This window comes from Silene latifolia, chromosome 11 (assembly GCF_048544455.1).
Source record: "Silene latifolia isolate original U9 population chromosome 11, ASM4854445v1, whole genome shotgun sequence".
NCBI classification, from domain to species: domain Eukaryota; kingdom Viridiplantae; phylum Streptophyta; class Magnoliopsida; order Caryophyllales; family Caryophyllaceae; genus Silene; species Silene latifolia.
In genome coordinates, this window is record NC_133536.1 from 199,620,118 (window position 1) to 199,647,141 (window position 27,024).

Genomic DNA, 27,024 nt, shown 5'->3' on the forward strand with positions numbered 1-27,024 from the left:
TACGGGGCTGTCATATGGTGAGTATGGCAGGTATTTTGCGAGTTGGATTGGTTGTTGTGTAAGACAGTATGTGCCTCTCGGTACGCCGCGTATCAATGAACTGAGTAAAATACAGAACACCATGCTAATAAACAGAATAAAGGTATGTATATACAATAATAAATATTTTTGCTGAAATTAAGTTACTACTTGATATGTGTAATAGCCGAAACACTTGTACCAAATATGCTCATCATATATGCAGTTAGCCTACATTGTCCCCGAAAAGTATGATAAGTACCTAAAAACAAAGACAGGTGAAACCCTCAGTTCTTGGAAGTTAAAGATTGCTGAGAAGCACTTGTTCAACAAGGAAACCGGGGAGATGATCAGACACCCACCAACAAAGAAGTATCCGTATGTCAGTGAAGACCATTGGGATACCTATATCGCTTATAGGCAGTTTGACAAGTTTAAGGTAACTTAATAATAATAATAAGTAAAGAAGTATACTTAATTTAGTGTTTGGTCATGCTTACAATTCTTGATACAATTTATTTGATGAAGGCTATGAGTAAGAGGAACAAGGCGAACATTTAAAAAAAAAACACCGTCTTTTACGGCTCCCGAGGTGGTTATAGATTGATTAAGAAGAAACTTATACGTACATAATTATTATAGTATTAGACTGTACTATTAGTTGTTTTAGTCGGATATTATATATGTTCATAGTAATCATACATATTTTGAGAGGATATCAATGTGATGAATGAATTGTAGGCAAAGCTTGAAAAATTCAGTCGACACGACGTTTAGGTGGAAGGTCACACTCCTAAGAATGGAAAGACGGAAACTGAATATGATAAGGACATCAAAGAGAAAATTGTAAGTTTGAATAAATATGTCACTTCTACCATTGGTAGTCGGAGTTATATACCTTTGTGTTGCTTAATGGTTTTATGTGTATATAGAGGATCTGTGAGAAGGAGGTCAAGGAAGGAAAATTGAAGCCTGAAGGATGTGATGACATTCTTGCTAAGGAAATCGACAAATCAGAGCATCCAAGTCGTGTGAGAGGGGTATTGACACATGTTGGTATCACTAAGTATTTTGGGAAAACTACTCGAAGTGGTGATGATTCCAAGAAGGTAATCTATAAATATTGTATTTGAACCAACGTAATTTATAACTATATATGCTGACATTAATTTTTATTACACAGCTACATAAAATAGCCAGGTTGATGATGAGAATGTTGGAAACTGGGGAAAAGCCATCAGAAAAAGAGTTGGATATGGTTCAAGGAGTCATAAAGGAAGCAAAGGAGGAGGAGGAGGAGGAGGAGGAGGAGGAGGAAAAAGAGGTAATAATATTTATGTCTTATATATATATATATATATATATATATATATATATATATATATATATATATACACACACAATGTGTTATATGATTTGGAAAATCAGTACGTGTTATATGGACAAGTGTTAATGTACATAAGGAAGCCAAGGAGGACATGACAAGGGCGAAGGAAATGCCAAAAGAGACTCAGGTGGGAGCCTAGGATCGATATCAGGCAGTTGAAGAGGAAGATGAAGTCAAGAAGGTCGTGACACAGGAAGAGATTGAGGTAGTTGATGATCAGACGTTCTTCTCTACACCGAAAAAGGTAATAGCTGCTAGTTTATAATTATTCATCTCAGTACACATTTTTTACTTATGAAATTTATTAAAGGTAGTGCATGTATGTGTACTAATTGATTAAAGTTATCGTGAAGGGCAATTTCAAGGTGGCTTGTCCTCTGTTCTATTTACGGGAGAAACAGAAAGTTGTTGTTGCCAGGGGATACGTTTTCGCTTACGACCGGCTTCAACAAGTTAAGGTTCATGGTATACCACTTCGTCACAATTGAAGTAAAGTAGAAGTGTCCCAATTATATAAAGACGAGTATGGGGAAGTAAAAGTACCATTTCCTAATGAGGAGATCACTTGTTTGAAAGAGGCCCTGAGCTCTTATGTGCAATGGCCTAACAACCTCATCAATGTTGTCATCCCCGAGGTACCTATACGCAGACGTTAATTATTACTTGTTCTTTAAATGTATTAGGGTACGGATATTAGCACATCATAAGTACATTTGCAGAAGTTAAGCAAAGCCATGGCAGCAGCTAAAGCAATTACTACTACGTCAACAAAAGTTGTTGTAGCCAAGCCTGCTTATGATTCTTATTATGACTCATGTGAATATAAGAAAAAAAAATGAAAACTGCTTCGCTGATGGCTTTGCACAACCTGGCTGTAAAGAAGTCACCTAGAGGGGATGTAATCATGATTAACATTGAAGAGGAAATTATGGGCGCATATGATATAGCCGTACTGGACTCGAAGCAACTGATGAAATTGGTCGACCTTGACAATTTAGTTGCTGTTCACATTTTGATTTGGATAAAGTAACTTTTATTAATAAAAATATTTAGTCATTTCCATTTACGAATAATGATGTTTGTTAAAATTATCAATTACAATAACATTTTTCATTTCATGTGGCGTAATAGGTACCTCAATAATCAGATCGCTGAGTGGAAGTTCCCATTTCACGCCTACTGATTCTTGAGTCCCAAGGCGTTCGCTGTACACAGAATTTCATACGAAGAACAAATTAATAGTATCGCTCGTCGGTTGTTGTCGTCCAAAAAACAATGGCTTGCCCCCTACAATGAGAAAATGTATGTATAGTACGTGATTATTGTAATGAATCACGGTTCTATAAATTTATTATTAACATGCTTAAATGCGTGTAAATGAACTAACAGTTCAATGTCCCAAATTGAATAGGAAGCATTGGGTGCTACTGACAATCCAAGTGGAAACAAAAACAGTGTACTGGATTGACTCTCGCGAAGGCAAACCCTCTGATAGTTGTGTAAGGATGATAACTGAGTAAGTTTACAACCTTCAATAATGTCGTTTTTTATTGTATGACTTGAGACATATATATATGCAAATAATAATGACATGTGTGTATATTTATGAATTAGTGTTTTTGAAACAAAAAAAAAAAGATTATGTCCACTTGGGAAATTTGAAAGGGACGTTGTTCCCAATTTTATCACGCCATTAGTAAGTGTATTCTTAATAATTACTCGTATCATTTAATTAATGTTTATGCGAGAGGTTGATTATAACCACCTCCCATCACCACACGGTCCCAAGGTTGCTCTGATACCACTTGTAACACCCCGGCCCAAACCGGGTCGAGAGTGGTTACTTATGATAGCTCATCCGCCTGTGTACATGGCCCACACATCAACACGGGTCCTCTATATCGTATTTTGTCCTCACTCATGCGCATTCTGGGAACTTTCCCAGGAGGTCAGCCATCCTAAGACTACTCCCGGCCAAGTACGCTTAACTGTGGAGTTCTTTTACATGGATGACCATAAAAGAATGTGCACTTTGTTGATATGAGTAGTACTTCCAGTCCCTTTAAGCACTGATCATTTAAGCCTATCACTAGATCTCTTCAATTAACGTGGGGTGTTATATCAACGGTCCGGTCAAAGTAGCGGGCCAAGGTCGGTCTTTGGTCAAACGTAAACAATTGATGTAAGGTGATTAGATAACTTATCACAATTAATTTAGTGTAAGGGGAAAACTCCGTCTTAAACTTGGCTCACAAAATTACTCTTCCTCACAAATTATAAGTTGAGTTTTTGATGTGGAATAAAAAGTGATGGTAAGACATGAGTTGGTTTATATATAAACTTGGTAGGTAATAGGAAGGTTCTTGGTAATGATTTAATTAATTAAATAATCAAAATATCTAGGTAGTATAGACAACAAAAGCTGGGAAATAAAGGCTCCTAAATAGACAGTGCACATAATTTATGGAATGATGAGTTTCACAAACATTACACAGTAACAATTTACTCCATTAAGGAATTTCCAACATAATTACAAAGATCCATCAAAACCCAAAATAATATACACTTAAAGATTTTACTATGATGGATCTTTGAAAAGTGCTCAAACTTTTAAAGTTCCATCCTCTACAATCACGGATATTAACAAGAAATTAATCAAGTTATCAATAATCTAACAACACAACGTATATGTGTATAAAACTCTTGAAATGATAAACAAGATTATTTGTTATAATCAATTTGCGATGTCTAAAACTGTTAAACTATTGCTGACTAAAATCTTGATTAAAACGTTCTTTAGCTTAGACAAATGACTCAATAAGCTCTCCTATGCTAAAATGAAGAGCAAATTGAAGTCTACTTTTAAAAGAAGGTGAAAATCAAGAAAAAAATTGAAAATTATTCCAATTACACACTTTTTAGAAATAAACAAAGGGATCTTCCTCATTTGTAAAGAAAGAAAAAGACTACTGAGATTATATTTAAGAAATAAGATGGAAGAAGAAGAGTTGAGCCAGAAGGCTAAAGAGCTTCCTAAATTTATGTAGCTTTTGGTATTTTGAGAGAGTATTATCTCCTATCTTTCTCTCTCATAGAGTGTAAGTCGGCCAATTTCTCAATATTTTTGTATTTGATTTTCCAAATTCTCCTTATACCAAGAGAATATAGATTTTTCAACGTTTTTCCTCCAAAATGAATTTCAAGTGATTAACAAACGAGACTTGCTTTCATTGAACTTTTCATTAAAATATAATTTACTAATGAAACTATAATAATTTCATTACCAAATTATAATATTTTGATTAAAATAAAATATAAATGGTACAAAACTATAAATAATAAATTGCTAAATCTTTTATTAATGTTATTATTACGTATTGCAAAATTGTATGACACATACATATTACTCAATTCTCTTGATTAACATCTAGTTTAATTTTGTTTTTCTCAATTCAAAATACAGCAGCAGAGAGAAATATGAAAAATTAATAAGATATCAATTTAAAATCTCTACACTATGCCAAATAATAGCATCAAGAATGGTTAGAACTTAGAAACGACTATATACCGTTGTTAGTAAAAGATATGAAACCGTTGTAAAAACAACTGTTGTTAAATGTTTACAATGGTTACTGAAAAACACGAGACCGTTGTTTAAATAATGAAAAGACAACGGTTCTGGAAAAAAAATTGTTGTTAAAAGTGAGACAAAAGACAACGGTTATTCCAATAACCATTGTTAAAACTGTGACAAAACAAAACGGTTATGTAAGAACCGTTGTAAAAAGTGTGACAAAAGACAACTAATATGCAAGAACTGTTATCTTTTATTAGACTTTTAACCACTGTTTTTTCCATAATTGTTGTCATACTTTTTATTTATTTTTTTATATTTTGATCAGCGTGTTCCAGGTACTAAAATGCTATTTTTTCATTCAGTAGCAATTCAACATCTGTATATGTAACACCCCTCTTTAAGGAGGAGCCTTTAACAAGACATTCCTCATCAAATAGAACTGTTACCATCTCGGTAACTCGAGATAATGAATATGAAATTGATCAATACAAAGTACTTTATTAAAAAGTTACATCAATTATTGAAACTGTCTCAAATTGGACAAATACATAGTTTAATCATCCGAATATTGGTTAAATAAATACCGTCAACTGAACCAAAAATAAAGAAATAATAATTTCTGACAACTGGCTAGACCATACGTGAGAACTAGACTCGCAATATCTCAGTATCTATCGTCCCGAAATCCCAGCACAACCGTAAACAATATCAACATTTATTCCAAACCTTCTAACTAATCTGCTCCCCATTTAATCGTAAATTATTGAATGGATCATAACAGGTTATCCTGGAAATAGGTAACATTTGACACAAGATACAAAACAAGTCAACCAACAGTTGAGTGAAAATTTTCTAAACAATGCCGCAACAATATGAAACATTCCCTGAAATAGAAATTACTGAAGCAAACGCAATCGTTAACAATGTTAACAACGATAGTATACACGACACATCATGGGGGTTCTCTTTGTCCTGCGGATTTGCTGCTTTATTCTTAGGACAGGGGGCGTGATGTGTGCGTTGACTTAACCGGGTCTTCTCCTTTGACTCAGACTGGGATGACGAATTTTGTGCCTGGCCGGGTTGTTGCTAATGCTGCTCAGCGGAAGTGTGCTAAGTATGGGGATTTGTGCGCGGCAGCGGGTTATGGTTTCCTTCCATTCTCTTTCTCATCACTTGGGGAGTTGGGTTCGGATGTTGTTGCCTTGCTCAAGCGGATCCAGAAATTCTCGGTATCTCATGATGCGGGGGCTCGGGTGGCCGCTTACATTTTTACTAGACTTAGCTTTGCTGTTGCTAAGGGTGTGGGAGCTCAGCTTGTTTCTCGCCTCCCCACCAATTTCATGTAAACTTTTGTTTTTCATTTAATGAAAGCTGCGCGAAAAAAAATAATAATAATCAAAACCAAAAACAACAACAACAACAAAAAAATAATAATAATAATAATAATAATAATAATAATAATAATAATAATAATATAATGGTAATTATAATTATGGCAATTCTTAAAATAATTCAAATAAGGTAATTAAAATAGTTTCCTAATTGGCCTTACATACTCTCTAATCTTAGACTATAAATACCATGATAAACCTAAAAATATAATTCACAATTCACAAAGAAGAATAAGGAGATTTTAGAGAAGGAAGAGCAATTAAACGATAAAAGGTAAAAACCGTCTTAAACTTAATTAATTTGTATAGCTTGTAACCATGATTGTTATAGCCACCGTGTAACACCTTAAGAGCGACCATAGGACTTGTGAGACTTAGAGCGACCCAAGATTGACGTGACTCTGACCAGACCTTCATTGACCGTTGTTGACCGTGATAGGGTGGTTGTTGGGGGCGGTCAAAGGTGGCTGGTTAGGGGGGTGTTGCAGGTTAGGTCGTGGGTGATTGTAGTGGGTAATTGAATCCTTATTCGACCAAGACTTGACCTGCATAAGGTGGGGTTGTAACGGGGGTAGGTGGTCGGTCATGGTGGTGGTGTTGATATGGTGGCAGGTGACGGTTGGTGTCGGTGGTGGCAGAGAATAGGGGAAAAACAGGGGGAAAATAAAGATAGTGCAGTGGGTGTTTTAGGGCGGTTATTGTGGTCATCTTTGTGAGTGTACTGGGGATTGGGTACCACCACTGGAACCATCGTGGGTCAAAGGTGACAATGGTGATAGCAAGAGGTGGTGAGGTTGGATGTGGTTGTCGGGGTTGGGCTATTTTGGGACACGTGTTGAAGGGAGTGTTGTTGGTGTCGTGTGTTAGGGCGTGGGTTTGTGGGTTGGTGGTGGTGGTTTAGATGGTGGTTAGGGAATGGTGGAGGACGATGGGTTGCAGGCTGGTGGCGTCGAGGCTGGGTGGTGGTCTTGGTGGTCTGTTGTGTCGTTTTTGGGTGTGTTTATGGGGGGTGTGTACACGGTTGAAAAACCGTGTAGAGGGGGTATTATTAGTGTTTTGTGTGACGGGTTTTAATTGGTTATTCACGTGACTCGGGTTATAATTGAATCGGGTTTTTAAGTATCGTAAACCTTTAATATAAATAGTAATAATTAATTAATTTGAATAAAGATAATTTATAAATAATGATGAAAGTGATAATTAATCATTGATGGAAGAATTATAATATTTTGATTAGGTGAAGATTGTGAAGAAATTATAATCGGGTCGGATTGCTTTTATTTTTGGATTGCTTGAGCTGCTTAATTGGAATCACTTGCCAAGTAGGGATAGATCCTACTCAACTCTTATTCGATAATATTTAGTATAATGGATGGTTTATGTTAATGTGGAATTGATCATATGTGAATTGTGTTGGTTGATATTATCGTAATTGTTAGAAGGGAGAATTATATTGCATATGTTGATTGATAATATCGTAATTGTTTGAAGGGTGAATTATATTGTTTGTGTTGGTTAATATTAATAATATTGATAAGGTAATTTGAACTGTTATCCTTGATTGTGAATATGATTTTTGTGAAAAGCTGTGCGAGAGTCAGTTGTACGTTGTTGAGGGAGTTTGTACACTGGGGTGATGGTGATATGTACGTTGTGAGGGAGGGGTACTATTATATATTGGCGGTACGTTGATAAGAGAGGGGTACCAAAGTATTGTGAGCACGTTGTTAAGGGAGGTATGCTAAGTAAATGAAAGGAGCACGTTGTTAGAGGGTTGTGCAATGTAAAAAGGAAATTGGATTGTTATCATATGTTCTTGTTGTTAGTATTTATTCCTACTCAACCTCGCGGTTTACCGTGTATTCGTGAACACCTGCGGTGAACCATAATGGAGAGCATATTTGATAGGTACTAAAGACTAGCTGACTTGGGAGCTATGGGATGCCTGAGGACTGGCCAATCTACCTAGAAGTCTACATCACATAGATTATGAGTTCACTTTGTTTATTTCCGATGCGAGTTGTAATTATTTTATATTAAGTTTTAGTTGCTTAAGTTGTAATAAACATGTAATCATTAAGTTTTAGTTTAAAGTACTTTCGTGAGTTGGACTTTGTTATTCATTACCTCGGGAAACCGAGATGGTAACAGTCTTAGTTATTTAGGAATGTCTAGGTAAAGGCTCCTGAATAAATGGGGGTGTTACATTAATAGGTAGTCAGTGGTGGAAATGTGTGTTATAATTTTAATTTGAACATTTTATGAAATGATATTTATGATTAATAACTAGGTTGTGAGACAAAATAAAATAATAAAATAATGGAGGAGTCGAGATTGGAGATGGGCCGTGTATAACAAGTCCTAGTGACCTCTCCTGCTGGATTCCTGTACATGTGTTGCCTCTTTGTATACTTAAGACCTTCTCTCCGAGGAGTAATCTTGAGTGTAGGGCCGCTGTCAAGCGTCAGCGTCAGGAGGCGAGTATTGCCAGTGTTATTCTTGCTTTGGGTAGTCTGCAGCTTTTGAGGGAGACTTTGGATGAGGTTCCTCCTTCGTTTCATGTGGAGAAGGATCTTGATTTGAGCGAGCTTAACCTCCGGCAATATTGGAGGAATATTTGTGATGGCCATTATATTGTCGTTGTTCGGGTGCTTTCTTCATCAAGTATTGCTCCTTATTCCGATGCCACTCTTGCTGATCTGCGAGATAAGCACCCCATTGCCCCCTCTCCCACCTTGCCTTCTTTGCCCGTTGATCACTTTTCCCTCGTTGCTTCTTCGGCCGTTGTTTTGGATATGATTAAGAGTTTCCCGCGTGGCTCGGCGTGTGGGAGGGATGAGTTATGTGGTTATCATCTCATGGATTGTATGGGTGGAGCTGCAGTTGTTATTTCAGAAGATTTGATCATCTTTATCACTCGGGTGGTTAATCTTTTCCTTGGGGGTCGATGCCCGTAGGTTCTGGGTGAGTGCATTGCTAGTGCTCCGCTCACCCCTCTTGTTAAACCAACTATTGTTGTGGGCACTGTTTGGAGGCGTCTTGTGTAATACTACAGATTTCCTAAGCCCGTACTCGGCCGAGTAAGGGGTGTCGGGTGTTCTGGACAGTTTACTGCCCAGGAATACTCGATCGAGTATGCGGAATAATCGACTGAGTAGAGCGTACTCGGTTGAGTATACTCTGTACTCGACCGAGTATCCAGTTTGACGGGTGTTATTTTCACGGTTTGATTTAGAGATGTATAGAGTTATATAAAACGCGTTAATCAGTTTCTAATTACATTTTACAAAACCTAAACACTACAACGACGCTCTAATCCTCTCCGAATCTCTCTCTAGTGTGTGTGTGATTGTTAACAAATTCTTCATCTCCCATTCTATCGTTGGTGTCGGTAAGTCTTTGATTTCATTATTTCTTTGATTAATATTTTAGGGTGTAGCTTGATTGTGAATCGAGGAAAAGGGGTTTTGCATATGGTGATTGTTGTTTATGTGATCATTGTTAGGTGAGGACTTCTTAGGGAGCCGTTCTAGATTGAATTGCTTGTGTCTCTTGCAGTTGTGCTAAGGTAGGGTTTCCTACTCAGTTTTATTGTTTAATTAAATTAAGATTTATGTGGTAACTGTTGTGTGATTGATATTGTGATCATATATGGTGTTGGTGTTGGTGTTGGTGTTGGTGTGGTGATGGTGATGGTGATGGTGTTGGTGTTGTGGTGTTGGTGTTGGTGTTGGTGTTGGTGTTGGTGTTGGTGTTGGTGTTGGTGTTGGTGTTGGTATTTCTGATGATTGTGGTGAAGTCACTTGCGGAAGTGGCTTCACACCCTTGTTCGCCCTCCGTGGAACCCATCACGGGAGAGGATGTGCACATTAAGGGACAAGGATTATTGCTCGTTAATGAGCGGGACCATGGTGGGTGTGGCTGCGGTCCCCCATCGCTGCGTGTTGTGATTGGGAGTTGGAGATGGTTGATGATCACTGTTATCTTATGTACTTGTCTTATTTTCATTATACAGTAACTGACCCCGTTGTTGTTTGTAAAATCTGTTGTGATCTATTCGGGGATGGTGAGCAAATTGTGATAGGTGATGGAGTTGTTTAGCTATGGGGCAGTCATGGGGAGTCACCACTCGAGTCTAGCTTCCGCCGTCAAGAGACTTAGCTTTCATTTCTAGTTGTTAGACTTTCACAGTTGTATTTTGGTTTTTGGTTTTTGGTTTTGGAGAACATGTAAACCTTATTCATTTATACTTTAATAATTGTGTTTGGATTGTTAACTTTGATATAATAACCTCGAGCAACCAAGATGGTAACAGTCTCTCATGCTAGGGTGGTCCTTGGTAAGGTACCTTAGTATGTGGGGGTGTTACAAAGTGGTATCAGAGCAACGATTCTGGCACCTAAAACTAATGAACCCAATGAACTTAGGAAGTCTAAATAAAATGAACCCGGGGATATTTATTTGGAGCTACCGCAAAGACTTGGGAGACGTCCCGGAGTCTCATTAAGGCCCTTACGATCTCAAGCCGGGCACATGGGGGGGGGGACTGTTGTATGTTGAGTCACGTGTGTGTGTGTGTGTGTGTAGTACTTGGAACTTAAATTTTGTTTAATAATTGGATGATATGATGGAAGAAGTGGATTATGATAGTATGTGAAAGATGCATTGAAATTTATTGATACTAGATTTTGAGCATGGAATATGTTGGCATGTTAAGTGTTTATTATGTGGCTTTCAAAGGGTAGTGAAATATCGTATGTATATATTGGTAAGAAAGCATGTGTAGAGTATGTTTACGAATAACAGTAGCTAGTTTTGGCATAACTCGGCCTAGCAGGGCGGTTACTCGACCGAGTAGAGGGTACTCGGCCGAGTAACCAAGCACTCGACCAACTGTTGTTTGGGGTGTGCGTAGCAGTAGCTACTGGTTGTGTTAGCTCGACCGAGTAATAGAGCATACTCGACCGTGTGGAGAATAATCGACCGAGTATCATCCATACTCGACCGAGTATGTTTTTTGTGTATTTGACGTTTGCTTCTGGAGTGGAAAACTCGACCGAGTACTAGTGGTACCCTACTGAGTAGTTCATACTTGACCGAGTATTATATTATACTCAGCCGAGTACTTCTTTGGCGGAGGGTCGTTAATATTTTGAGTTGTAGGCTTTGTGCTTACGTTTCCTTGCTTCTTATCAGCTCAAAATGCCGCCAAAGAGGTCAACCGCGTATATCCAAGCAACTGAGATGTCCATAGACGAGGTAGCCCATATGATCGAGCAGCTGGATGCACTCCTTAAGGCTCTTAAGAATGTGGGTAAGGGGGCGGAGAAACTGGTGGATTCTACCCACCTGAGCACTTTCATCGCCCTCTTCAAAACACCTACTTACGAGGGCATTGGGGAACCTAAGCTGCTTGACAACTTGCATCGTGAGATGGAGAGTCTCCTAGAGGTTGTTAAGTGCCCACCAGAGTTAACTATTTAGCAGGAAGTGTATTATCACGTTATGCGGAGGACATGCAACTAGGGCAGCGGGGTTTAGCTCTTCGTTTTGTGAGGGGGTACGCACCCAAGATTATGAACAGGTTACCAGCCGGCGTTATCACTGATCTCAAGGATGTGTACTTGAGGGTCGGGCAAGCTGAGAGGTTAGTGGATTTATCCAAAGAGGCTGCGGAGAGGACCACCACCGAAAAGAGGAAAGCGGAAAATGAGAGTGACAATCAGTCGAGCCACAAGAAAGACAATTATGGTCAGTCTAGAGCCTTTTCGGGAGGATCTGGGTTTTCTGGGGGATCTCGAGCTTGGGGAAGAGGTGGGGGTCGGAGTGCCAGTGACAACTCCAATCTGACATGCTTCAACTGTGGAGGAATAGGTCACAAGAAGTACGACTATACCAGTGCCAGAGTTGGAGGGATGTCGGGGACTCATTAAAGATTCTCACAAGGTCCGAGTCAGAGTTTTGCCAGCAACAGGCTATCTGGGTAATGGGGTAACACTGGAGGGCAGAATAACCGTGGAGGATCTTATCAGCGCCCGAACAACAGTGTGACTCAGATCTCAGCACCTAAGCCAAGTACTTCTAACACCTCGGTCCAGGGTGGAAGCCAGAAAAGCAGCGGGAAGCTCTTTATGATGGACAAGCAGAAAGCTGAGAATGATGCTCATGTAGTTACCGGTACCTTTCTTGTTTATAATACACCGTCTTTTATTTTTTTTTACTCTTAGACAACACACTCTTTTGTGTCTAGAGGCCATGCTTTGTCTATGGGTTTGGGAGAGTTTGAGCTTGTAAAGGACAATGTGTTTTTACCTTCTGGGGAGTCTGTGTCTTGTGCCAAATTATATAGGGATGTGTCTATGTTAGTTGGAGGGGTAGATTTACCGGTCAACTTGCTAGAGTTTTCTATGGATGGGTTCGAGGTCATCGTCGGGATGGATTGGTTGGATAAGTATGATGCTAAGATAGATTGTCGACAAAAGAAAGTGTCTTTGAAGGGTCGTAAGGGTATAAGGGTGTCTTATAAGGGGTTTGTTGTGAGGCCTAAGTGTAAGTTAATCGCGGTAATGACCTTAAAGACATGTTTGAGGAAGAAGTGTCCCTTGATCCTTTGCCAAGTAAGATATTGGCGCGCAGAGCAGCTGACAGCATCTGAGATACATGTGGTGGGAGAGTTTAGTGATGTCTTTCCAGAAGAGATACCGGGGTTACCACCTAAGAGAGATATCGACTTCAATATGGAGCTTAAACCGGGAACGTGTCCTATATCTAAAGCACCATAACGTATGGCACCTAAAGAAGTAGAAGAGTTGAAGAAATAGTTACATGATCTGTTAGACAATGGGTACATCTGGCCTAGTGTGTCACCATGGGAAGCACCAGTGTTGTTTGTGAAGAAGAAAGATGAGAGCATGAGGTTATGCAATCACTATAGAGAGTTGAATCGTGTCACGGTAAAGAACAAGTATCCGTTGCCTAGGATTGATGATCTGTTTGACCAGCTGAGTGGCGCAGGGGTGTTATCTAAGATCTATTTGAGGTCAGGTTATCACCAGTTGAGGATAGCGGATGAGGATGTTCCTAAGACATCTTTCCTGTCTCGTTATGGTCGCTATGAGTATGTAGTGATGCCTTTTAGTTTGATGAATGCACCAACAACTTTCATGGATCTGATGAACCGGGTCTTTAGTCTATTCTTGCACAAGTTCGTGGTTGTCCTCATTGATGACATCTTAGTCTACTCTAAGACTAAGGAAGAGCATGAGGAGCACTTGAGGCTAGTTTTGCAAACTTTATGAGACAATCAACTTTAGGCCACGCTATCCAAGTGCGAGTTTTGGTTAGAGGAAGTGGCTTTTCAGGGGAACGTGATATCTAAAAAGGGAGTGTCGGTGGATCCTAGCAAGATTGAGGCAGTGACCAAGTGGGAATCACCGAAGAATGTTGCTGAGATTTGGAGTTTCTTGGGTCTAGCCGGTTACTACAGGAGGTTCGTGAAGGACTTTTCTATGATAGCTCGACCTATGACAGCTTTGATGAGGAAAAAGACCAATTTTCAGTGGGATGAGAGTTATGAGACGGCGTTCCTGACCTTAAAGGAGCGTTTGACCACAGCTCCCATCCTAGCTAGCTTTACCAGAGGGTTATCAGAACTTTGAAGTATATACTTATGTTTCAAAGAATGGGTTGGGTTGTGTTCTGATGCAGAATAGGAAGGTTATAGCTTATGCGTCAAGGCAGATGAAGCCGTATGAGGAAAATTATCCTACTCGTGATTTTGAACTGGGTGCAGTTGTTTTTGCTCTTAAGATTTAGAGACATTACCTCTATGGGGCAACTTTTAAAGTGTTTTCAAATCATAAGAGTCTGAAATATATCTACACTCGGAAAGAACTTAACATGCGACAGAGACGGTGGATGGAGCTGATTAGAGACTATGACATGGAGATCATCTATCACGAGGGTAAGGGTAACGTTGTTGTAGATGCTTTGAGTAGGAAGAGTGTCCATTCACTGTGTACAACTATATCCTTGCTGAAGATGAGGGATGAGATGTCCAAGATGGGGATCCATATGGTTCGGAAAGGGGATACCATCGATGATTTGACGATCGAGCCAGATTTGTATGAGAATATCAAAATAAAACAAAAGCTTGATCCTAAAATCAGAGAATGGAAGTCTAAAGTGGCGGGTGGCACAGCTTCCAGGTTTTCTATCCACTCAGATGGGAGTGTTCGTTTTGATGGGAGATGGCGTGTTCCAGATGATGCGTATTTGAGGAGAGTAATCATAACAAAGGCTCATTATACTCCTTATTCGGTTCACCCAGGAGGTGACAAGCTTTATAAAGACCTCAAGAAAATTTTTTGGTGGCCTAATATGACGAGTGATGTGCCTGAGTTCGTGGTTAGATTTTTGACATGCCTGAGGGTCAAGGGCGAGCAGCGGAGACCACAGGGTAAGACTCAGTCTCTTGAGGTACCTAGGTGGAAGTGGGAGTCGATCTCTACGGACTTTATCGTGGGGTTACCAAGGACACAACAAGGTAACAGTTGTTATTTATATCACGTACTTTATTTAATTCCGATGCGAGTTGTAATTAAATTCTTACTCAGTTATTTGGTTTGGTGAATTTGTAATAAGACCATTATGCGTTAAATTTATTTATAGTACCTTTGTGTTTGTTTGTCTTTTATATTCACTACATCGGGCAATTGAGATGGTAACAGTCCTAATTATCTGGGAATACCTTGCTAAAGACTACGGGATGATTGCGAATGATATAAAATACCACAGCGTCTGGTCCTTACAACGGGTCTATGCCTGGCCACTTTTTATCTGGACAGTGCCTAACCACTTTACATCAGGACTCAATCACGCTCAGCCTGGCCACCGTGTCATTTACATAAAATATTCACAACCCAGACTGACATTGAACATCCTCCATAACCCATCATCACATTATTATATAAAATCAACAGTTCTTTCATTATAACATCACAATATGATCAGCAGAATACACCGTCTCAACATTCATTATTAAACATTGCCATAGCATTAAATCCATCTTATCACAAAATCATCAACAACATTCATAATTAAACCAAGACATAGATCGAGTAGGAAATTCCTACCTCTCAGCAAATACTCCGCCTCAACAAAGAAGTCACAAGAATAGCTAGAAAGGTTCCTCTACGAATCTTTCACCTAATTTACATAAATAATAATAATAACATACGATTGACAATGTTATCATACAACGACGGACACTAATTGACTAACCCCAAACCCCCCGCGCTGAATACACGGTCTTCACGGCCCAGCACCACCCGGGCATAGTCAGTGAGGTCACGGGTCATGATTAGTCCTAGGGGTGCATGATACCATCTACAACGTACACAATTGACAAATCTAATATAATTTAACAATCTCCAAAACATGTCTTACAATTGATCATAATCGCTTCTTGGTTTAGGATTTGGTCAAATATAATCTAGTGCATAATTATTAAGTAACTACACGAATAGATTATTTTAATGAATGATATGATTTGTAACTTATAAAGAACAAGAAGAATCGAATAGCAATTACGTCCCCAAATCTCGCGTCGCCCTCTGCTCACTCGTGTTCTCCCCTCTCTCTTCTCTTATATATGTTTAGAATTATGTTGGATAAGTGTATAATAATGTGGGATGGGTAGTATACATATATGTTTAGGTAAGATAGAAGGAAATTAGGAAACTTAAAATAAAATAAAAACACTCGGTCTAGCAGTTGGGTCGATTAACCTACCACCCAAGTAGTCCGACCAACACAAGGTCGACCGACCTACCACCCAGGTCGACCGACCTCCAGCACTAACGCCTAACACAACTCAGCTTCGCGCACCTAATTTCAAACGTCAGCCATTTCTTCGTTACTTATCGGAATAAAACTTGTGACCATGTATTGGAAATTTAAGACAATAAACTTCCATCTACAACTAGAATCACCTCCATGGGAGCTCTACAACTATATATATATATATATATATATATATATATATATATATATATATATACACATATATATATATACACATATATATATATACACATATATATATATACATATATACATATATACATATATACATATATACATATATACATATATATATATATATATAAGAGTTTGAAGTTGACCCTTATGCAAACGATCATCTTTCCAATTCACTACTTAGACGACTCACTACTTAGACGCACAAGTTATTATAACCTTAAAATGACGGGTATTATAGTATATACACACAATGCTTTCACAAAGATTAATTTCTGCACAAAATTTATAAAAAAAATCATTCCAGCATCAAAACAATAGTCTAATTTTACATAAATATCAATTCTCCATACACAAGTCTCTATACACATGTTTTCACATATCATATCGATCATGATGGTACATTATTACATACCTATCTACTGTTGTATTTCATTATCATATAAATACTTACGCTCTCACATTATTACAAGTCCTTCGCCTTGTCGAGCTCTGTGCCGAACATCAGCCCATTTGCGTATTTTTTGCCCCGAATAGGTATTGGCGGTTCCCTTGATAAAATACTAAATAGATGACAATATAAATAATAGAGTATTAATAAGATATATAAATACTTACTCAAATGCACTATACTTAAGATTATACAACTCAAAACTCTATCTTAAGAAGTGTGATACTTAAGAATGATTAAAAGATAAGAATTAACAATAAGTGATGCATCTCTACTACTTAATGAGAAATATACATTATAAGACAGATCACATATTTACGAAAAAATGATAAATAAATAGTAAATAAAATATAAGTAATGAATACCTCAAGTAGATTTTTGGGTGAATTTGTAGAAGTTCAACTCTCTTTCGATCTTTTAGCTACATTTATCTCCTACAAAATAAAGGTAAGATTATACGACTAAGATGAACGTAAATCAATAAGCAACCAGCAATAATTCAACTCAATAACACCAAATTCTCATCATTTCCTACCAAAGATACTAAATAGCATGAGAACACATACTTACAAATACCACATCACAATAACTTAGGCTTACATTTACTAGTAGTACAAACCAACATGATAACATACATTCAGAAATAAAATAAAAAACTTGTACTCTAACATAAGGATAATAAACATGTTGTCATTAAAGGAGTAACAGCAATAACAAACACGAATTTCAAAAATTCCACCTTTTCATATACTAGTATGCATTTACTTATAAAGTAAATATACCTTGTAGTGGTTGCTACTTGCTACACTTGCATTGATAAACCAAGTTATACTGATTCACCCAATTAAACCTTACAGAACAAGATTTATTGCAAATAAAGGGTACACATCAATAATAGTCTATAAAAGAGCGAGATCGGGGGAATAGAAGCGAGGGTTTGTGATGTAAATTTACCTGATAATGGCGGTGGCGAGAGGGATAGGTTGCTAGAAAGAGGGTTTGTGACCAAGGGTTATTAGGAATAGTTGAGTCGAAGGGGTTTTAATAAGCGTATATGACTATATAGGAGGGTGAAATATTACAACAGTTCTTCTAATAAACGTCGTCTTTTGTCACACTTTTTACAACGGTTCTTGTATAACCATTGTCTTTTAACACAATCTTAACAACGGTTATTGGCATAACCATTGTCTTTTGTCACTTAGAACGGTTCTTCTAATAACTGTTGTCTTTTGTCAAATTTTTTTATAATGGTTCTTGCATCTTTTGTCATACTTTTTACAACGGTTCTTTCATAACCTTTGTGTATTATCACACTTTTAACAACGGTTATTGGCATAACCGTTGTCTTTTGTCTCACTTTTTATAACGGTTCTTCTAACAGCAATCATTGTAAAAACGATGAATAAGTTTTGCGCTTAGGTTTCCGCCAAAGTTTGACAACAATACCCTAAATAGCGTTATTATACGCAATAAACCATTGTGCTTTGTCTGTTGTTAATGCTTATATTTGACGTAGTGCTAATTATATAATACACTAAATATAAAAAACTTTTTAAATATTGTGCACATTGCACGGGATATATACTCGTTTCAAATTATTCATTTAGTTTTAAAATTTATTTTATCCGTCCATCGAAATTTTTTATTTCATTTTCTCAATTTTTTTGTGTGTTTTTACTTTACTTAACTGAACTTTTTTTATTATTTTTTTTTAGTTATGGAGAGGTATTTTATACAAGCATATCATGGTATTTTATCTCATTAATTTCTTATCGGTTTGCTTTTAAAAATAAATCTTGTTTCTGTTTCCGTTTCCATTTCTTATGAGAAATTGTTTTAGAAGGAAAAATATTTGTATTATCTCATAAAATATTTAACATTTTTGTACATACAATTAATAGAATATATTGCAAAATAAAATACAAAACATATTATAAAGATTTTTACCCTAAATAATTCTGTAAATATCGCATGGGATAACATAATTATTTTCTTCTAAAACAATTTCCCATAATATCGGTTAGAAAGGTTTCTTAAAAAAAATATTTACATGCGAGATACCATATTATCCTTGTCTTTATTATTTTTTGGTAAATATAATTACTGCTATTAATGACACGTGTCACGTTGTAATTAGCAGTGTATGAAATTGTTATACACTTAATGTAAATATAGCATTTTGGTAAAGTTTGTCAATTTAATTATCATACAAAGTATTTAGATACTTACAATACTCTTTTTCGGCATGTTATTATGAAATGTAGTAGACTATGTACCAAAATGAAATGTTGTAGACCAATTACATACTCTAATTAGCCTAATGAACATTATATAAGGATGTTGAAATAACAACAAATTTCATGTAGACAACATAATATAATCTTCATTAGCTAATAAGATGGTTAGTTGTGCTCCTTAAGTTCCTCAAAACATATTATCATATTTTGTAAAAATTTAGGCATCTACCATGTATACATTACATAGAAATTCCTCGTGCATCTTGTACCTTGTATATAGAAAAAGCGACCATTTTATAAGCGGTAAAACGGTTTTATTTTGAATAGAATAAGCAGTCATTGAATGGTTGCTCATGTGTGGATGTTATTTACGATATCTTAAGTTTTAGTACATAATCCAAAATGGTGTTATTTTTCGAACTGAATTGTTTAAATCAATAGTAATATAGAACAAGTTATGTAAATAATTATGATCTTGTGTAAATTTGTAGGGAGTTTCAATCATATTTGTGGGCACTTGCTTAGTTCTACTGAGCTTGTTTAGTCACAATGTTATTACAACAACACATATAAAGTCTCATGCACATCCAGCCTTAGACGCAGGAAATACTTTTAATGTGATCAATTTTGGCGCCATTGGTGATGGCATTACTGATGACACTAAGGTAATAATTTGATTAGTCTAAATTTTGAACACTTTCGTTTAATCCCTCAGTCCCATTCACCTATTTACCTTTTTTATTTTATATAAGAAGTATTTTAATTAGTCAAAAGTAAACAAGTGATAGAGACGGATAGAGTAAATCTTAACACAAACAATTGTGTAAGGTCGGGATATACGATACTTAATTTGTGTAAAATGTTTCTTATACCGCTTTTACGAGTTTTTTTTTTTTGTAAACCAATATAAATGGCTCATATTGTTGTTAACTAACAAAACGTGTCCGTGTTACATTTTATTTCTCAAGGCATTTCTTGAAGCATGGAAAAGTGCATGTCTTTGCCAAGTAAATCCCGTTTTATTGGTTCCAGCGGGAAAAACATTCTTATTAAAACCAATAGCATTTATAGGTCCATGCAAATCGTCACAGATTCAATTTTCGGTATGTTTAATTTCATAATAGTTATAATGTATGACAATTAAATGTTGTAACGGAGGAAAAATGACCATTCTTAAAAAAATATGTCACTTTTAATAATAAAAAAAGTGATATTTTTTAATAATAAAAAGGGATCCTTGTTTAACATAAAATGGTCACTATTTTTCATAAAATGGTCATTTTTTCTGTTGTCACATCATACACTAACCACATAATATAATTTGCTTTATTATAACTATATAATGTTTTCAAAAGTTAAATCAATTTTTTTGTTCTTCAACATACATAAAATATATACACACAATTGAGTATATAACATTATTCGTCTCTTTTATTTATTATTGAAAATAAAGTTACAAGGTACAATAGTAGCTCCAAGTAGTTTTGTTGGATGGACCAAGTGCACAGAAAATTCGTGGATGTATTTTGGATATGTACAAGGTCTCCAATTCACTGGTTCAGGCAAAATTGATGGCAGAGGATCACTTTGGTGGAGAAAACGCGTTCCACCGGTATGTTTCAACTTTAACAAGTTTGTTTTCCCTTTCTAAATGACAATTGAATTAATTTCAAATTTCGTAATATTTTTTGTTTTATGTCGTAGGGAGTTGGTTGTATCAAACGACCTACCGTAAGTCTTTTTTATTTCATTTTAATTTTTATTATGTTTATAATGTATTGTATCGAAAGAACAATCACTTTTAATTATTAAGTCATACGTACGAAATAAGAATGTCCACAATACCTCGGCCTTAACAACTAAGTAATTGTTCGGATGTCTTGGACAATCTGGATGGAGTTAACCATCAAACTAACAAATGGTTGTATAATTTGAATTGCAGGCGTTAAGATTTCATAATTGTAATGGTTTACAAGTTAAAGGTACAACACATGTGGATAGTCCAATGAACCACATTGAAGTAGAAGCTAGCCAAAATGTGGAGATGTCACAACTTAATATCGTAGCCCCTTTTGATAGTCCTAACACCGATGGCATTGACATTGCTTCATCCTCTCATGTTTATATTCACCAAAGTTTTATCGGAACAGGTTATTTATTTCTAAAAATTATCTCATACGACAAAAGTTTAATATATGTATGTTTGTTCATAAGATTTTTGAAATTGTCTTTTTTATGTCAATCTCTAAGAGTAAATTACTTCGTAGTAACTAGGCAAATTTTTGATTTGATAAATCATGTAGGTGACGATTGCATTGCACTTAAAGGCGAATCATATTTTGTCAATATTACAGGAATTCATTGTGGACCGGGGCATGGCATAAGGTAAGTTGATAATTTAGTTAATTTAGTCTTGTGCAGTTGTGTAAGACATGTCGTATCAGGTATGCATAGATAAGAACAAGAATTAGCTCATGTTATAAAAACCTCTCATACTCCAACCGTGAGGTTGGTGGTTTGATTCTTACATGTAATATATGTACGGTCTCATAAAAATTTTGTTGAGAAATTTCTATTACATACATGCTACTCCGGTCCCTAGGGCGTTATTTGCGTAATTCGACATTCTCTCATGCAAAGAACTTGATGTTGGAAGAGTGCAAAAATTGTAAAAGAAATAGATGTAATCATAATTTTGTCCTACTTTTCTATTAATTTTATTAAAATAAGTAGAGTTTTAATTTATTGTAATTATTTAGTGTTGGGAGTTTGGGAGAAGGTGGAGCTACTGATGTTGTGGAGAATGTATTTGTGCGTAATTGTACGCTTAATGGAACTACAAATGGTGCAAGAATTAAAACATGGCAGGTAATTAACTACTCCCTCCATTTTCCTATTTTCACCCCATTTCCCCTTTTTTGGCAAATTATCTATTTTCACCATATTTCTCTTCTTTCCTTATTTAGACTATCTTTTTCATTCTTTAATCATTCTTTTTACCCCATTTACATCTCTTTTATTACGTTTTTATTCTTTAATCATTCTTTTTACCCCACTTACAACTCTTTTATTACCTTTTCATTATTTAATAATTTTTCTTAATATATGTGTAAAAAAAGAAATGGGGTGAACAAAAAAATTGGAGGGAGTACTACATTTAATTTAACAAAAAGTTCTTGAAAGTGTTAAAGATTTAAGAACACTAGTTGTTATCATGTGCGACACTTTTCTAGTGCGATGAGCAAAATATTATCACTTTATAATAAATAGTGATCATTTTATGTAAAAAAGGTGACCACTTTAAAAATTGATCACTTTATAATAATAATAAAAGTGATCACTATGTAACATAAAATACTATCATAAAACGATCATTTGTTATGTGTCTCCACCATACAACGGTTTCATAGCATAATTTGCTTTAAGAGTACAAAGTTTAATATTAACACATTTTTGTTTGGAGTCTCAGGGTGGATCAGGACACGTGAGTGGCGTCACATTTGAAGGCATAATTCTTGTAAATTCCAAACATCCCATAATCATTGATCAATCGTATACTGATGGTGCTGGAACGGTAAATATCATAAATTAGAAAAGTAAAAGTTGACACAAAATTTAAAATTAACATGATTATGGAAGTATGTATATAATCTAGAACCAGGTCGGTGATATCTGTCTCAACTCGAACCATGAGGTATTTAACCTAAAAAGACCAAAAATGTCCCTACAGAATATTATCGGCAATTTGAAACCGGCAATTTAATAAGTTAATATTATATTCTAACCACACAATTGAATGAACGTGAAGGGCGCAGTGCAAGTGACGGACGTGACATTCCGAGGGTTCTTAGGAACATCAGCCACAGGAGAAGCAATCTCGTTACAATGCAGTGGAAAATTGCCTTGCACTAATCTAAAGCTTGATAATATTGATATACGTTCTACAAGTACGGGGAAAAATGTAGTTTCTAAATGTCAATTTGCCCATGGAATTATTGTGCCTCCTGTTGTACCAAATGTTACTTGTCTATTAAAATGATCCATTGATAACAAATACAAGTATATTTATGATATACTCGAACTTACGAGTTTTATTTTTCGTAGTTCCATTTCTAAAATAAGTATGTTGTAGGAAAAATTTGCTAATTATACGGATTTAACTTCGACAAAAAAATGTGAATGGATAAGTTTGTTCGTAACTTATTTATTTCCCTTTATTATCGAAAATATACAATTTCCGACTCAAGATCACCACCTTACATTCGCATCACCTTGCATACTAACTGACTGCTACTGACAACTGCTTTATGTACATACTAACAACCAACTCGAACAAAAGACTCCAATAGGTTCTAGAAAAAACTTGTTAAAAATAGTTTGCTAGAAGAGTCAGCATAACAAAATAACAGAATTTTATTATGAATAACAGAATTAGTCAAACTAGTCAATGGTAAAAATATCTTAGATATTAGATTAGCTAGCTTAAAAGTTTTTGTAAGTATAAATACTCTAATATGTCAGGACATTATAACTTAATCATTCATAATACAACTTTAGATTTTATTTAGCTTTCATCTCTCCCAATATATGTTTTGTGGCGATAAGGAAGGAATAACTTACAATAAAGCTTGTCAAGCTAGAGTAGCTATTCTATTAATTCTCTTAGGACTATAACTAAAAGAAAAGCGATGAGCAAACCTAGCGAGAGACGTCATATCCTGAATAATAAAATTATAATTAACATTGACTTTCACAACATGCGCAATCTGGAAAATAAGATTTAAGCAGCCTGTAGGCATATCAATATGATGAACCCTACTCTTGATCGTCCAATCGAGAGCCTTCCTGACAGCCTTAGTTGCACCTTAAAGAGGGAAGAAGCTAACAACTCAGAGCTGGATAAGTGTACTTTATATGTGATTTATTACCTCTAAACATCGCATTTTTATCGTCATTTGAGCTTATTCAGTTAAATGCAATGTATTATGTGGAATTATTGCTTCTCCCGCCCTGTTCCCCCATTTTGTAGGTTTTAGACTACAGAGCTTAAGTGAATGAAATGCGTATGTGCAATAAGACAAGAGATGATAAGGAGAATGTAGGAGATTAAGAAGGAAGATGTCACAGGACAACTATGAAGAAACTAATAGGGAAGCTCAAACAAATGTGCAGTGAGTCGGAAAGATGATCGCTTGTACAAGAATCAACTTCAAGCTGAAATATCTAGAGTTCTAGAGCTTATATGAGGGTTATTAAAATTGGAGGTGAAATCGTATTGTCTTACCTTTCCAAAGCATGGTCACAAGCTACATTTCTTTAAGTAACAAAGAAATGACAGCGGTTTGAAGTTCACTGTGTGAAGCTGACTCGTCCGCGTGAGGAATACTCGATCGAGCCAGAGAGCTCAACTGAGTATTTGTGGCTGGATTGAGTTATTCCGGTAGAACAAATACGCGTTTTTTGGATTAACAAAAGACGATTTATAAATACTCTTAACATTGTATTAGGTTAATTATGCTTCCATTATCAGCAAACCCTAACTTCTATTCTAGTTTAGTTTCCTCTCAAGAACTGGATTTGTTATCTCATGTTCGCTTTTCGTGAAAAAGGACCAATTTAAGTGGAGCGTTTCTTCAAACAACAAGGGGCTGGGTCAACTATTCAATCAAATGATATAGAGCATGTTTCCCATCTTTTCTCGAGAAACAAGTGGGCTATTTCTTTGCAAAATTGTGCTCAATTTCATATATGTCAGTTCCACCAAGATCTCGTCGTTAGTTGGGGGTAGAATCCGTACGAATTGGATTTATTGAGGAACATATCGAGAGATAATTGGATTTGGCTAGACAATGTGTGGTTGGTAAACAATTTTAACAAGGTACGAAATGTATCGTCAAATATTCAATATGATTCTAGAAGTTCTAGTTTTGTTCAGGTAACGAATTTTAGCCAATTGAAAGGATCTTCTGATCAATCTAGAGATCGCTAGGATTCCAATAGTAATGCGGATTCGGAATTCACACATTAATCGATAAAATACTTGTACGAGAAGGCTTTATTGAAAACGTGAAAAAACATCAAGAAGGAAACAAATACTTTTTGGTTTTAACTCTGCGACATAGAAGAAATAGGAAAGCCCCATATCGAAATACTTTATATTTAAAAAATGTCAGTTGACCTGGTCTACGAATCTACTCTTACTCTCAAGGAATTCCAAGAATTTTAGGCGGAATGAAAATTGTAATTCTTTCTACCTCTCGCGGTATAACGACAGATCGGGAGGCTCAACGAGAAAGAGTTGGGGGGAGAAATTTTATGTTATATATGGTAATCCCTCTAATATCTAAATTAAATAATATCTAAATTAAATCAAAAATTGCCTATAATTTTGAAAAAAAAAAAAGACAAAAGACAGGTTATCTATATCTCTGCTCTATTAGTTAACACGTTAAGGAAGTTTTTCCTACCGACGTTTGCTTAGATGCGAGAGAGTCGCCTCGCTCACCACGTAAGTTTATACTCTTGCTACGTCTACTGGGCTCTATACTCTCGTTCCCTCTCAATAACGTTCGAGTCTCCCCCGGAGCGTCTCCTTTACTGCTCATTTCATTCTTTTACTCGCTCCACCCGCTTTATAAGGTGTTCTTTCTTTAACTGCCTCGTCTTCTTCTGTTTTTTTCTGTGTCTTGTAAGACTGAGTCCTCTTCCTAAGCTCCTAAATGTGCTTCATGTGCCTCGTCCCTTACAAGTGAGACGAAGATTGTTTTTCCGTCTATTTCACCTCTTTTATTTTGATGAGACCAAGCTCGTCCATTTGTTTCGATCCCAGCCGCGTAGAAGAGGGACATCTTTTCGACCGAACATAACTTTCGTTCCTAGATCCTGAATCATAGATTCCACTCGCAACACCCCACTCACTACACGCCCTTCACTCACCTTGTTACCATATGCTTTCTTAGAAGTGCATTGGCTTTCTTGTCTGAGCCAGTACAATGAATCTTCGTCAACTTCAGGTTTACTTCTTTTGTTAGGTCTCGACTTTTCCGCTGTGATCTTCTTAGTAGTTTATATAGGAGCTATAGCCATTTCATTTCTATTCATTGTTATGATGTTCCATATTCAAATAGCGGAGATTCACGAAGAAGTCTTGCGCTATTTACCAGTGAGTGGTATTATTGGACTAATCTTTTGGTGGGAATTCAAAGCCGAACATGAAACTTTGGTTTCATTCGGCTCCTTTATGGAAAATGGAGGAATTGCCAGAGAAAAATTTTAGGCGAAAACTAAAAAAAATTCACCACCAAGAACTATCACCTCTGCTTTTGATCCGAGGGGTCGACATATATTCCAGCAACCTGAAGATCTATCAATACAATAGGTAAATGAATTCTTTACATTAGTCACTAACTCCATCTCTAGGAGGGCAAAGGAAGCAAAAGATACATCATTGATTTTGTTTTTATGGTTAACAACATAAACAATAGTGTTGATGGTCTTCTTTGATCTGGGCAATATCAGTATATGGCGAGGGAGTACAATTTTTGAAGACCCCATTCCTGGAAAACCAAAGTCTGCAAATCGTTGTTGAAAGTGCAAAAATAAGGGAGAGGTGCTCAAGACATATCGGGATAGGATTGGATATGTCGGGTTGTCGACATACGGGATGGGATTGGAAAATATAATTTTGATAAAATTACAAGATGAACCTTGTTAGTACTTCCTCCGTTTCAATCAATATTATCTTTTTTTCAAAATCATCTTCACAAAAAGTCAAATAAATAATTATTTATTGGGACAGAGGGAGTCTGTTACTTACACTAGAGTTTCTATCCTAGTATATATCGGGTATAGTTTGTTTTCCGGTGTATCTAGGACAGAGTTTGTATAAATAGAAATTGTGATTAATGAGAGAAGACACA

General features: G+C 36.3%; 1 protein-coding gene across 1 annotated transcript; it reads left to right on the forward strand.

Moving 5' to 3' along the window:
- Positions 1–14,755: 14,755 nt before the first annotated feature.
- On the forward strand, positions 14,756–23,144 carry LOC141614655 (putative polygalacturonase At3g15720). Its single transcript, XM_074433402.1, has 8 exons — positions 14,756–14,854; positions 19,597–19,770; positions 20,559–20,717; positions 21,048–21,255; positions 21,409–21,490; positions 21,865–21,973; positions 22,575–22,679; positions 22,914–23,144. The coding sequence occupies exons 1-8, from the start codon at positions 14,756–14,758 to the stop codon at positions 23,142–23,144; spliced, it is 1,167 nt and encodes a 388-aa protein (XP_074289503.1).
- Positions 23,145–27,024: the final 3,880 nt, after the last annotated feature.

Bases quoted from the DNA above. Each gene is read 5' to 3' on its own strand.
- LOC141614655 (XM_074433402.1), top strand. From the start codon at position 14,756: ATGACGAGTGATGTGCCTGAGTTCGTGGTTAGATTTTTGACATGCCTG. The intron at 21,256-21,408 runs GTTATTTATTTC...TAAATCATGTAG, and splicing joins CCAAAGTTTTATCGGAACAG to GTGACGATTGCATTGCACTT. The intron at 22,680-22,913 runs GTAAATATCATA...ATGAACGTGAAG, and splicing joins ATACTGATGGTGCTGGAACG to GGCGCAGTGCAAGTGACGGA.